Below are 15,234 nucleotides of genomic sequence, written 5' to 3'. Positions count from 1 at the left end.
AGATTCATAATCTACAATAAAACCACAATTTCGAGGAGTTTCTTCAATTCCATTACTTATCAAGTCACCGTTTTTAGGGTTCCGTACCCAAAAGGTAAAAACGGAACCCTATTACTAAGACTTCGTTGTCTGTGCGTCTGTCTGTCTCCAGGCTGTATCTCAATAACCGCTATAGCTAGACTTCTGAAATTTTCACAGATTGTGTATATCTGTTGCCGCTATAACAACAAATACTAAAAACGAAATAAAAATAATATTTAAGGGGGCTCTCATACAACAAACGTGATTTTTTTGGCCCTTTTGCTCGATATCAATAATGGGATATTTTCACAAAAGCCCTAATTATATATCTACTTCAATAATTTTTTTTAATATAAATATTTTTATATTATTAATTATAATTATTAATAATATCAAAATAAAATGAAAATTTAAGGGTACAAAATATACAAAAAATACAATTTTCGGTCTATTTTTTCTCTATAACGGTACGGTACCCTTCGTGCGCGAGTCCGACTCGCACTAGGTCGATTATTTAGTACTTACTTGTACACTTTCCTGCTGGGCGGTTTCTATGAAGCCATGTATGTACAGTACAGTAGGATTGCTTTTGTCGAAGCCCTTTATATCTAAGATACGAGCAGCCTGATTGAGCGGCACGTCCACGTACTCTTCAATTGTGTTCCTGAAATGACAACATTTAGTGTTGTAACATCTATCTAAATTATAATTCTATAGAAGGTTTTGTAACAGCTTAAATACATCCTCTAAAAACTGAATGCACTAAATGGTATAGTGCAGGGGTTCCCAAACTTTTTCAGCCTTCGGCGCACGTCTTACAAATCAATATTTTGTCACGGCGCCCGACTCTACCTAGCTTATGGCTATTACAAAAATGTACATAAACCTTTAATAATTATAGTTAGGTTAAGCAAGTAAATTATAATAAACAAATATGTCTATATATCATTTGCCTGCTTTGTATAATAATTCATATTATAATTTTAAAATATAATATTTGTGGTTATGGATAGTGATGGAGAATTGACTCACGGCGCCCCTCTTGCCTTTCTACGGCGCAGAGTTTGGGAACCCCTGGTATCGTGTATTATCATAAGCCACCGATAACGCTAGAAGCTCTTTTATCATTTCCCATTTCCCAATAAAAGCTCAACAGCTTAAAAAGCTTCATAACGTCTGCCATTTTTATAGATGACTGCGTCGAGGGCTCAGCAACAGGGTTCTGTAACCTTCGCTCCTTAATTCCTCATCACGAGGCCATCAATTAAGCAGCATCCTTTTGATTGGTTCGTATTGTGGCCCGTCGCAGCGTGGCCTACATACGACATTAAAACCATTGTCTGGACTACTATTCATTAGAGAACAAATCTTGGAGCTGACGTTTAAACGAAGATTACCGAGAATCGAGAATTGAAGATACCTCCGATTGTGATTTTCCATCCAACATCAATACTCTTCGATTTAATCATATTATCAAACAGAAAAACCATTTATAGAAGTATTATAAATGCGAAAGTGTTTCTGTATGTTACGGTCTACTCACGTCCAAACCGTTGAACCGATTTTTCTGATATTTGGTATGGAGATACTTTGAATCCCGGTAAAGGACATAAAATACTTTTTATATCCCGGAAAATGTACGGTTCCCGCTCGACAGTTCAGTTATCTAGTATTTACTATTTCTAAGTATATTATACGTTTAACTATATTTAGTCATCTAGTATTATATTACTATTTCTATATAATATAAGTTTAACGAACATCAAAGGATTTAGGATACAAAATCAAAATATTTTTTATTCAGATTTATGACAATGACAATTTTTTTACAAAAATAATTCCTAACGCCTACTACTATGATGCTAAGATGCCTATAAGTGCCTACCACCGGTTCGGGAACTACATTTTTGGTAGACAGGTATGAACACTGCATTGCGAATGCGGAAAAAAAAACCTTTGAAACTATATCTAGGCTATATATAGTTTCAAAGTATTATATGTATTACAAAAGTATTATATGTATAACAAAATCGTAATTACAATCGCGTTTGCAATGTTTGATGTCGATATCGACGGGCCTAATATTAAGAGGAGTCCACACCGCCGTTTTTCCATACAAACGTTGTCCCCTGTTTCCTCCCTGGATAATGCCGGTAGAGTTATGATTTTTTCCTGGATATCTATGGCCACTATTAGCATGTCCCTATGTTTTCTTTTTTTTCATAATTTTATTATTAAAAAAGAGAAGAACGTCCAAAAACTCAAAAAAATTGCCAGATTTTCCTCCGTGTTCAAACACCTAGAAAACACAACTGGCTAAAATATATAAAAAAATAAAACATAGGAACACAGCTCAAGCCTTGCTTTAATTCTTAATGAGAAAAGTACTCAAATCGGTTAAGTTTTGGAGAAGGAAACAGCGGACAACGGATCGAAGATTTTCTGTTCTTTTATTAGAACTTTTGTCGTGTTGTCTCTATCGCGCTCTGCGGTGGGAGACTTGAGATTGGTGAGACAGCAATACATTTTCAAATACCTATTTTCAATTTCTCTCGCCCCTGGTGTATCCTCTTAATAGTGGAATAAATAGCAGAATATTTTGTACTAGTGCGAGCGAGTTGAATTCGCACATTCAACTCGCTCGCACTAGTACAAAATATTCTAAATATAATTTAATATATAATTCAAAATATACATCGTATTCATACTGTTTAGCTTATAAATACAGTGTGAATTGTAGTTTTGAAGTTTAACAACTTAAAGATACCTATTGTACCTTTTGTAACTTATTGAAACTAACATAACTCTAACAATTATATTTTTAAGATAAGTACTTTGCATAATATTCGTTCCTCGACAAAAAAAATATTTTGTTGCCGCAATGGAAAATAATTCGAAAATCGGTTCCCAAACGGCGGAGTAATCGTTGAACATACAAAAAAAATATCCACAGCCGAACATAATATTATAACCTTCTCGTTTTTTGGAAGTCGGTTAAAAACCAAGTAGAGTTTCAAACCTCTAGCCCAGGGGTTGAAGAGGGGCGCCGTGAGTCGATCCTTTATCATAATCCGAAACCACAAAATATATTATAAAATTAATATTAATAATGTAAAGCAGGTAGATGATTAAATATTTGCAAATAAGATCATTTACCTGCTTAACCTAACTAAATATATTCTTTAAAGGTGTTTATTTATGTATCTTTTTCTAGTAGCTAGGTAGAGTAGGGCGCTGTGACAAAAAATTGCGACGTAACTGCGCCGCAAAAAATTGCGACGTAACTGTGCCGCCGCATAATATACAAAATGCGGCCTATTTCCTTTTTAGGAAATAGGCCGCATTTTCTATATTCTTTATGCATGTGATTTGTTATAAAAATATCTGGAAATTGTAGCCCATCTTGCTACTGCAGCTCGACATAATGTGCGCTTGCACGGCCTGCATGGCAGCGAGGCATTTTTCTAAAATAGAACCTAAGATATTTCATAGGAACAACGTGATTATTTTTATTTTTTGCTTGCAATACAAATCTCTTCAAAGTTCAAACATAAATAGCTTACCCATTGTAAAATCGCAAGTAGATATCCTCCACTCTGTTTGTCCTGTCCGGCAGGATACCTGTAAAAATACAACCAAAGATCAAAACGTGGTGATGGAAAATCCCATATACAACAACAAAAAAAATCTATCAGGTTTGAGAAAAATTGATGTTGTTAAAACTGTTTATAGCTGCTTTTTGCTAGGTCGCGGTTTTTTGTAATAAAACATTTTTATACATCACAAGGTTAGCAATACATCACATATTAAGTTCCGCCACAGAATATATTATAATATTAGTACTTAAGTAAGTAGTACCAAGTTCCGCTTTGAAAAATATCTTTAAATAGATGATAGGTTTTTGGTAACAAATATTATAATCTAGAATCTTCTTATAATCGTATAATAATGATAAAGTACTTTGTTGTGTTGTTGTGGAATTAATATCTAAAGCTATTTTATTATTATTATTAATATTTATACTTTGTTGTGTCTATAGAATAGGCTTCTAAAGCTGTTTCAGACAAACCTTGCAGGTTTATGGTACACTCTCATTCAGACATAAATTTTAAATTATAACTGTATTACTTAAATAAAAAAATAATTAAAACTACTGATCAATAATGATGAAAATCTATATCTATATTCTATATTCTATATATTATATAAAACTCAAAGGTGACTGACTGATTGACATAGTGATCTATCAACGCACAGCCCAAACCACTGGACGGATCGGGCTGAAATTTGGCATGCAGGTAGATGTTATGACGTAGGCATCCGCTAAGAAAGGATTTTGATAAATTCCTACCCCAAGGGGTTCAAATAGGGGATTAAAGTTTGTATGTAATAATACTTCTTAACGCGAGCGAAGCCGCGGGCAAAAGCTCGTAGAAATATACGAGTAGAGCACCGAAGGGACATAATGATCATATTCGGTTGTCTGGAAGAAACTGCTTAAAGCAGTAAGACCGCCTTTTTGCACAATTTTGTAATATTTTTATACCTTTTTTGTTGTTGTTATTTCTTTTGTTTTTTTTTTTCTCTTTCATGTGCTTTTATGTCTTTTCTTTTGTGTGTGCAAATAAATAATTTATTATTATTATCATTTATCACATAAATGCTACTTGGGCGGCGAGTCTTTTTTTTTTTTTTAATGAAATAAGGGGGCAAACGAGCAAACGGGTCACCTGATGGAAAGCAACTTCCGTCGCCCATGGACACTCGCAGCATCAGAAGAGCTGCATGTGCGTTGCCGGCCTATTAAGAGGGAATAGGGTAATAGGGGAGGGTAGGGAAGGGAAGGGAATAGGGGAGGGTAAGAAAGGGAATAGGGTAGGGGATTGGGCCTCCGGTAAACTCACTCACTCGGCGAAACACAGCGCAAGCGCTGTTTCACGCCGGTTTTCTGTGAGAACGTGGTATTTATCCGGTCGAGCCGGCCCATTCGTGCCGAAGCATGGCTCTCCCACGTATGTATGTATGTATTTTTATTTAAAAACTCAAAATCACAAGCAACTCGTGATAAGATAATTTTCAAATTGTTAATCTCGTTGTTGCAATTTTCTAACTATTACGAGTACGTTTTGAAGGTCAACACTGACGTGGCTCTTGCAGTTGCACTGATTTAGAAAAACATCTCAGTTATTGTTACTTGAACTCAGTAAACAACTTTAATGTTAGCTCTGTTAAAAATAATATTTTTTAATATTAAAATAACTTACGATTGCTTAAAACTTTTATTATTAGCTGGAGAGGTAGATTACGTCAGGTAATCAGTAAATTTTGATTTTCCTCTTAGTGCATTAAATACGTAAGTTACCTAATAATGTTAAATAATAATTATTTTAATTTATCATTAAACATTCTAAGCAGCTACCGATATATTCTGTTAGTTTACATCCTTTAAATTACTTATCGTTATTCTATACGTCGGTATGATTAATTATTATTAATAGCGTCAAAATAAAATCTGCAATGTTTGGAGTCACTGGTATAATTAAATTAATGTGCTTATTTTCATCGAGAAGTGTTTGGGTTTTACCCGTATTCTGCGAACTTCAGTCGTGACGCACATATGGTCCATTATGCCTCCAAGTGTGTAGTCTGAGAGAAATCTTTAGGAAGCCCACAAAAAAATTATAGACCTCCTTCTTACTACAAGAGAAAATAAAATTGACCGCTAAAATATTATAGATACAGCGCGGTAGACAGTAGTTCTGCTACTTGGCATTGTCCGTTTTCATACTTTAGTAGGTGTCAATTCATTTCCATTGAAAAGAAAAATAAAGATTATGGAGAGAGGCTTGAAAGAGTAGTGTCGAGTATGATGGTCGTACTGTATGTATAATTATTATTATTTTAGGTACTTAACCTTTTTTACTTCCAAACATGCATTATTTTAAATATGCATCTGCTTGGGATTTAGGTTATTTTATATAATTTAGATTTATGACTTATAATAACTTATATCACTAATGAAAACAAAATAATATGTATGACGTTAATATAATAATCGGAATAAGCTATGTTTCATCTGAGAAGCTACCTGCGTCATAATATTATATTTGAATTTAGAAACAAAAAAAAACATGAGACTAAATAAGTTTCAAATATTTAAGGATTCTTTGTATTTAATGCAATTATTGATGTAGCCTTACTTATTGAAAGGTGTCTTGGTAACGGAACAGTTTGTTTTTCCATAGAAATTGTAATAATTTAAATATATCAGTACCTTTTATGCTATTCTCCAACGATTTTCCAAGAAGGAACAAGACACAAAATATTACACTGCGATACATATTTCCGTTTCCACAGATCTATCTTCAATCAGAGATTTTATACAGTCATGCTCTTTTATATCAAATTTCTCAACGTAAATAATAACACCGATTAAGTATACAGGTTGTAACAAAAATAAGTGATAATACTTTAGGGTGTGTACGTGTTCCTTATAGAGAGTTCACTGTTAAAGTAGCAGCGCTGAAAGACGAAAATTTTTTTTCACTTTTGTTTGGGGAAACTCGTGACGCTCGGGCCCTTGCCCATACAAAAGTGAAAAAAAAATGTCGTCTTTCAGCGCTGCTACTTTCACAGTGAACTCTCTGCAAGGTACACGTACAAACCCTAAAGTATTATCACTTATTTTTGTTATACACTGTATACACGGTAGATATGTAAGAATCTATTTTTATCATCCTCACATATCATATTTGAATTAAATACGACCTCAGGTTTTCCCAGGTTGCAAAGGTCAAAGTTAGTTATTCACCTTTGAAACTATAAAAATTCAAAACAGGAAAAATTACTTATCATCCTTACACCGCAACATAGTTACTCGTTTTGATAAAAACCAAATTTTAGCAAATAAGTTTCATTAACTGTTAGTTACATAAAGATAATTATTATTTTTAAATTAACCGACAGGTAAAAACAATAATAACATCCTTTAAGTAATATGAACTAAAAAGTATTAAATAATTGTTCCTATCTAATAGTGCCTTTTTCCGAATTCGGCTAAAACTCAACTATTTCTGTACTCAATCTTCATCATTTTGAAGTCGGTACCAGATAGCTGAATCTTCAGTTCTCTGACAGAATATTTGAAACTTTTGTAACTGGCACCGACTTCAAAATTATGAAGATTGAGTACAGAAATAGTTGAGGTTTAGCCGAATACGGAAAAAGGCACTACCTATTAGATAAGAAAAATTATTTAATACTTTTTAGTTCATAATATAAGGATGTTATTATTGTTTTTACCTTGGAAGTCGGTTTTAATTTTTTGTTAAAAATAATAATTTCACTCTTTTTAGTTACGGTCTAGTAAACTATCGCGTACTATACGTAGAAAAATACACTTGTATATTATTCTACATATCTTATTACAAGCTCACCGGTGAGCGAGACACAATATAATAACAATAGATTTCCAAGAATCCACGACCGAAGGATTAATAGGCGTATAATCATTAATCAGTAAAACCATTTCGGAGGAGTAAGGTAACTAACATTGTGACACGAGAAAGATAAGAAGATGTACATATTTATTGTATTAAACATTAATATTATAAGGCACTTATTTAAAGGGGCAGTTGTAAATTGCAGTTTTGGTAAGTTAAAAATTATAAATGGCACGTTTAATAACTAGTTTAGCAGTTAAAACTAAGCAGTAAACTAAACAAAAATGAGTTGTAAAAAATAATGAAATGGATCATGAAATGGATCATGTTTTCAACATTATTGAATAGTAAAATAATTAAAATATGAGCGGTAAAAATTAATTAATGAGCGGTTACGTGTGGGCAGTAACGAATCGGAATTTGTCTGTAAGAAATCTCATTCTAAGCAGTTCTTTAAACAGTGAGGCGGTAAAATATAATAAAATCGGCCAAGTGCGAGTCGAACTCGCCCATGGAGGGTTCCGTACTATTATAAAGCGAAAGTAAGACGGTCGCCGGCTGCTGCCGCAGCACGCTCGCTTCGCTCGCTCGGCTCCCTCTGTGTTGTGGTCTAAGTTCTAACCTAACCTAACCTACTCTTGGACTTTCTGGATTGTGTTTGTTTTAGTTTGAGTGAGTTTACCGGAGGACCAACCCCCTACCCTATTTCCTTCCCTACCCTCCCCTATTACCCTATTCCCTCTTAAAAGATCGGCAACGCACCCGCAGCTCTTCTGATGCTGCGAGTGTCCATGGGCGACGAAAGTTGCTTTACATCAGGTGACCCATTTGCTCGTTTGCCCACTTATTTCATAAAAAAAAACAAAATATAACATCTCAACTGGATCCGTATACAGTGTGTAACAAAAATAAGTGATAATACTTTAGGGTGTGTACGTGTTCCTTGTAGAGAGTTCACTCTGAAGGTAGCAGCGCGGAAAGACCAACAATTTTTTTCATTTTTGTATGGGGAAACTCTTGACGTTCGGGCCCTTGCCCATACAAAAGTGAAAAAAAATGTTCGTCTTTCAGAGCTGCTACTTTCACAGTGAACTCTCTACAAGGAACACGTACACATCCTAAAGTATTATCACTTATTTTTGTTACACACTGTAGAATGTAAGTAAGTAAAAAGTAAAGTTTAAAACTTGTGGATGTGTGCAATAATGAATAATTACTCTATTGTGTCCCCCACGCACTTAGCTTCTTCAAAACGCTACCGCAATAGGATATTCAAGAATAGTTTGCCGGTTATTAAATAATTTTCTTACAATAGACTCTTATAGTTACAGCTATTAGATAATTTAATTAACCTTCAAGCGGGCGCGCGCTATTTTGTACCGGCAGTGGTCGCGCGTAACCTAAAAGACGTCGCAGGTGAATTTGCGAAACAAAACACTTTTCTTCCGACATTATTTATTATTTCATAAATTTAATTATTACTCTTTTTAAAAGTAATCAGTTGACCCAGAAAATTAATGTATTTTTAGTAAGAACTTAGTTATAAAATCCGGTGACCCAAAGTAGCTTATCTTGTGTGAACAGGGACAGAAAAAGTGATCAGAATTTTCTTATGCTAGTTCCAATTTTTTCTTCATCTAGCAATAACACTCGATGTTATCGGTTTAAGACTCAGTTTTATAAATAAACATAGAATTTGCCTCAATTGTATGAAAACTACAACAAAATTGAGCTCCTTGCTGAAAAGGGGGTACGCAGAGTAAGTGTAAGCTATTTATTTAAAAGATAGATAAATTATAAAAAGCTACTGAGAGAATGATACGGATTCAACGAGAAATATAGATAATATCAACGAAAATGTATTGAGGGGAGTCGATTCGACGTCGCGCGACCGCTTGAAGGTTAAATACGATGATGAGGAAAGTCAAAAATGGTTATGACAAGGTGATGTGTATTTGTTTTTCAATTTTTAAGTGTAATAAGGTACCAGGTACCAGCTAATAAGCATGACTAAAAAATAAGGCATTTGCATCCATGAATGATTTTAAAGAGTTTAAAAAGTCGAGAGAGGTAACAACCTTTCCAAATACTGTAGGGCATGAACCTTAGAATTATTAATATTAGTCGGCCTACTATAGAGAAATAAAACAATATTAAAATTCATGGCTTTTTAAAATTAGGCCCGGCGCCCGTGCCGTATTAACCCCCCTATAATAAATATTATAACTCTTAATTAATATTATATGATACTAGCTGTCCCGGCAAACGTGGTTTTGCCATATAAATATTTTTGGTATGAAAAATAGATGTTGGCCGATTCTCAGACCTACTCAATATGCTCACAAAATTTCATGAGAATCGGTCAAGCCGTTTCGGAGGAGTATGGCAACGAAAATTGTGACACGAGAATTTTATATATTAGCATGGGCGTACCGAGGGGGGGGGGGGGGGGGGGCAGGGGGGGCAGCTGCCCCCCCCTGGATCATGTTGACGTTCCTACTAAGTATATTATCTAGTACTTTTATCTATAAAAATCGAATTTTTGTCATTTGTTTGCAATACAATATTTTTTTTTACAACTAAAAATTATAATTTTTTTATTCTTTATAAACACCTAGCTTATGAAAAATCTGATTTGCCCCCTCCTGGCCCAGAACCTGGGTGATTTGCCCCCCCTGGCACCAGAACCTGGGTAATTTGCCCCCCCCCCCCCCCCCCCTGGCCCAGAACCTGGATACGCCCATGTATATTAGATAAAAAGTCGCATTGGTACACTCAAGGTGGTAGAGTCACTAGAGTGGGTCTAGAGTGCGAAAAATAGGTTATCGCGGACGCTCTCATATGACTAAAGTATAAAAAGAAATCCTGTGTAAAACCCCAAGGGAGGTCGTGGTGGTAAACTAACTGTTTATGAATCAGGCTATCAATCGATACTTGTTATTCATTAATAAATTCGATCCAGTTGCTGCTTGGTGAACTTTTCGGATACATAAAATATAGCCTGCTTGTTCAGTCTTCTTTTTTTAGGTTTCCTTTAGGGTTTAGGGGTTATTCAAAGGGTAAAAACGGGACCCTATAAGGTACTAAGACTTCGATGTCTGTCTCCAGGCTGTAACTCAAGAACGGTAATAGCTAGAGAGTTGAAAGTTTCACAGATTGTGTATTTCTGTTGCCGCTATAAAACAAATATTAAAAACCAAATAAAATAAATTTAATAATGAAGGGGGCTCCCATACAACAAACGTCATTTTTTTGCTTTTTTTTGCTCAATCTCAATAATGGCAACAGGTAGGCTGTTGAAATGTTTACAAAGTACTCAGTTGTATTTATAATTTAATAATTAATATTAAAATTGAAATAAAATAAATAATACAAAAAAAAAAAACGCAGTTTTAGTGCTCTATTATTCCTTCCTGCGGAAACGCACAGTTCCCTTCGTGCGCGAGTCCAACTCGCACTTGGCCGATTATTTTTGTCTTGTATAGTTGGCTAGGTCTTATACATACGTAGGAGAGCCATGCTACGGCACGAATGGGCCGGCTCGACCGGAGAAATACCACGTCCTCACAGAAAACCGGCGTGAAACAGCGCTTGCGCTGTGTTTCGCCGAGTGAGTGAGTTTACCGGAGGCCCAATCTCCTACCATATTCCCTTCCATACCCTCCCCTATTCCCTTCCCTTCCCTACCCTCTCATATTACCCTATTCCTTATTAAAAGGCCGGCAACGCACCTGCAGCTCTTCTGATGCTGCGAGTGTCCATGGGCGACGGAAGTTGCTTTCCATCAGGTGACCCGTTTGCTCGTTTGCCCCCTTAAATCATAAAAAAAAAGAACAAAAGCATAATATTTTATGTGGCATTAAAAAATTAGCCAAGTATTAGGATATTGCAATTTACAACTTACAAGATAGGAAATACTAAAATTCACATGGGTATAAAAATGATATAAAATAACAAATAAACTTAGTGCATTGCTAAATGAGGAATTAGCTAACTAATAGTATCCATTACATAACAATAGTTTATCTTTTATAGATGACGCCCGGAACTCCGTTGCGCCAAATAGTTTATCGCGTGTGAACCATACATTTTTCCGGGTAAAAAAGTTTCATATACAATGTGTAACAAAAATAAGTGATAATACTTTAGGTTGTGTACGTGTTCCTTGTAGAGAGTTCACTGTGAAAGTAGCAGCGCTGAAAGACCAAATTTTTTTTTCACTTTTGTATGGGCAAGCCCCAGCGCCACGAGTTGCCCCATACAAAAGTGAAAAAAAATTTTGGTCTTTCAGCGCTGCTACTTTCACAGTGAACTCTTTACAAGGAACATGTACACATCCTAAAGTATTATCGCTTATTTTTGTTACACCCTGTATTCTTTCCCGGGACTCAAAGTATCTTCATACCAAATTTCTGTAGAATCGGTTCAGCGGTTTGAGCATAAAGATGTAACAGACAGATAGACGGAGAGACAGACGCACTTTAGCATTTAAATTATTAGTATGGTATTTAGCGCTGCTGGAACTTGTATTAGGTTAGCGTGAAGTTTCCCAAATGGACGGTCTTAAGGTCTCTCAGGGAAATTGAGATGTAAGTCACTACTAATAACGTTAAAACGGCCGATGTGCACTTAACCCAGTTTTGTGATATTCGGTTACACTGGCTATGGGTCAGGTTGGAGATAATAAAGTTCAATAGCTTTGTCCACACTGTGCCTTTTTCTGTTCGTCAAGGGCATGCGTTATAGCGCAGTCAACAGCGAACGTGAGGCATGCCCGCGACGCATGCCCTCTGACCGTATCCAAAACTTCAAAAATGACAATATTGGCGTTGCGTTCTGTATCTTCAATTTTCGTCATCAATATATGAAACTATTAGTCAAACTTACATTACTACTACATTAGGCACGTAACGTAGTAACTCAAATAAGTGTAAGCAAATATCAGAATGCATAAAAAAACCGATGAAGTCTCCTCCCACTGAAAATTCTTACAACAGAAAATGGAGATATTTTTCAGCATTTTTATTAGGTTATAATATACTTTTTGTGACATCTGTGAACGTGAATGCCTGTTCATGTATATATATATATATATATATATATATATATATATATATATATATATATATATTAAAGAAATAAGGGCGCAAATGAGCAAACGGGTCACCTGATAGAAAGCAATATGGTAATATGGGAGGGTAGGGAAGGAAATAGGAGAGGGTAGGGAAGGGAAAAGGGTAGAGGATTGGGCCGGCCATTTTTATAACTAATTTGTCTACATAAAATGTTAGGACAGATAACAATTGAACGATAAACATGCAAATAGATTTGACTTGACATCAATAATTCTAAGTATTTATGCTATATCTAGAGGTGTTAAAGCCTAACTAGGTAGGGGATTTCCAACCCCTAGATCTCTGCTTCTATAACAAGTGTCAAAACACTTAATGACTTTACGCCGATCTGTGAGATCGTATTTATGTGCTTTTATCACGATATTCCAGTAAATTCTATTTATAAATGCATTTCAGAAAACTTTTTAATCTTATTCTGGCAGTAATGAGGCTACATAACCGTGCCCTAGATTTCTACTTTACAAAATATTTTATCGTGGAAATAGAAAATATTAATATAAGTAAAAGAAATTCGTGGGAAATGCGAACGTACGAGTTGTTATATTATATTTTTTTAGATCAACTTGGACATCGCATGATTAGATTGTTTAGTAGGACACTATACAGTATCACACAGCACTACGGGCCTGCATCAATTGCATGGAGCGCAATAGATTAAACAATCTAATAATATTATAATAATTATGTATAAATTGTGTTTTCATGCGATGTCCAAGTCGATCTATTTATTTAAAACGTAAAAGATTTTTAATATTGATACGATAATAACTTACGTAATAACTTGAGACAGAAGGTCCCCTAGGTAGGGACTGAATAAATTAACCGACTTGGTATTGCATGGATCTCATAAATTTTTACGGTATAAAAACTGAGTTGCGAGACTTTGCTTTTTTACAGGATGTTTTTGATGGGATCTCACTTCTTTTTGTAGAGTCCTACTTTTCTCCCTTTTGGTACCTTTTACTATAACTATAAATATAAATAACGATTTATATATGAAACAAATAAAACTAACAATTAATAATAATATAATCATTATGCATACAGTATTACTATAAGTACTACTTGCCTTTGATGACTATCCAATATCCATACTAATATATTATTATTATAAAATATGCGAAAGTGTGTTTGTTTGTTTGTTTGATTGTCCTTCCTTCACCGCCTAGCGAAGCAACCAATCGACTTGATTTTTGACGTAGACTTAGTTGAAAGGATGAAAAGTAACATAGGCTACTCAAAAGTAGCCTATGTTTGTAGCCTTAGATGTTACTCTTCCAAGACCAAAGTCTTGGAAAAACGTCAGGTTTCCAAAAGATGTTTACGCAAGCGAAGTTGCAGGCAAAAGCTAGTGCATCATATATTATATAGATACCTATCTACAACTATTACTCTTTCGAATGTACGTACGGAAATATCGATGGTACCGGTCGGTACAATCCATACTAATATTATAAATGCGAAAGTATCTCTGTCTGTCTGTCTGTCTGTCTGTCTGTCTGTCTGTCTTGCTTTCACGCCAAAACTACTGAACCGATTGCAATGAAATTTTGTACACAGTTATTCTAGAGTCTGAGAAAGGACATAGGCTACATTTTGATGTGGGAAAATATCTTATTTCCATGAAAATATCGATGAAAATGAATTCGCATTGCGCGTGGCCAGCGCTCATCCCGGGGGTCCTGGGTTCGAGTCCCGCAGGCGGAACAAAAAGTTTTCAATGTTCCTGGGTCTTGGATGTGTATTAAAATAAAATTTCAAAAATCTTAAACATTTTATGTATAATATTATAAAAAAACCGGCCAAGTGCGAGTCAGACTCGCGCACCGAGGGTTCCGACAGCTTAAAGGTATTATAGACCTGAGTATTTGGTATGAATTTCAATTTAATACCTCTACGCGTTTATGAGGAAATGGGTAGTAAGTTTAAAATTATTAAAAAAAAATATATTATGTGATGTAACTAAAAATTTATGGTTTTCGTAATTTTTCCTTTATCTATGCTATAAGACGTTGCTTCGTACCAAATTTCAAGATTCTGAGTTCACGGGAAGCACCCTGTAGGTTTTGATTCCCTTGCAAGTGTCGAAAATTTGCGGCATAAACGGCTGTATCTTTTGATTGCGTTGGCTTAGAAGTTTGATTTTTTCACAGCTTCAAGGGACAGTAGACCTGAGTAATTGATATAAATTTCAGCTTCATACCTCCACGCGTTCCTGAGAAAAAGGGTCTTGACAGACGGACGGACGGACAGACGGACAACAAAGTGATCCTATAAGGGTTCCGTTTTTTCCTTTTGAGGTACGGAACCCTAAAAATCCAGAAATATATCGACGCAATGAACATTTTAGTTCTAATACGATTCAACAGATGGCGTTTTATTTTTTACTTTATTGTAACACTAGCTGTTGCCCGCGACTTCGTCTGCGTGGACTTTGGTTTATAGCGCGCGGTGTCAACAAAATTTGTCAAATTTAAAAACTTTTTAAAACCCTGGCAAGTGGTACCCCTCTTAGGGCCGCGCTACACCGGAATGGCAGCGCTGAAAGTGCTCGCCTCGCCGCTGCTATTCCGGTGTAGCGCGGCCCTTAATTAATCAAAATACCCAAAAACAGCTGTGCAGTGTGCACATAATCT

The 15,234-nt window shown here is 35.4% G+C and overlaps 1 protein-coding gene across 4 annotated transcripts in view; it reads right to left on the bottom strand.

Moving 5' to 3' along the window:
* LOC121739674 (pancreatic lipase-related protein 2-like) overlaps nucleotides 1-15,234 on the bottom strand; it is a 36,079-nt gene that overhangs the window by 9,647 nt on the left and 11,198 nt on the right. For 2 of the 4 annotated variants that reach the window (XM_042132195.1, XM_042132198.1), the window contains exons 1-3: nucleotides 6,296-6,373; nucleotides 3,585-3,642; nucleotides 547-685 (exon numbers count right to left, since the gene is read on the bottom strand). In XM_042132195.1, coding sequence (XP_041988129.1) covers nucleotides 547-685; nucleotides 3,585-3,642; nucleotides 6,296-6,362 — 264 coding nt within the window. In that variant the 5' untranslated portion in view covers nucleotides 6,363-6,373. Of the gene's footprint in view, nucleotides 1-546; nucleotides 686-3,584; nucleotides 3,643-6,295; nucleotides 6,374-15,234 lie in introns of those variants that run through there. The other 2 variants (XM_042132196.1, XM_042132199.1) reach the window with 1 other exon arrangement.

This window comes from Aricia agestis, chromosome 2 (assembly GCF_905147365.1).
Source record: "Aricia agestis chromosome 2, ilAriAges1.1, whole genome shotgun sequence".
NCBI lineage: Eukaryota > Metazoa > Arthropoda > Insecta > Lepidoptera > Lycaenidae > Aricia > Aricia agestis.
Note: the sequence above shows the minus strand (reverse complement) of the source record. Positions and strands in the feature narration are given on the sequence as shown.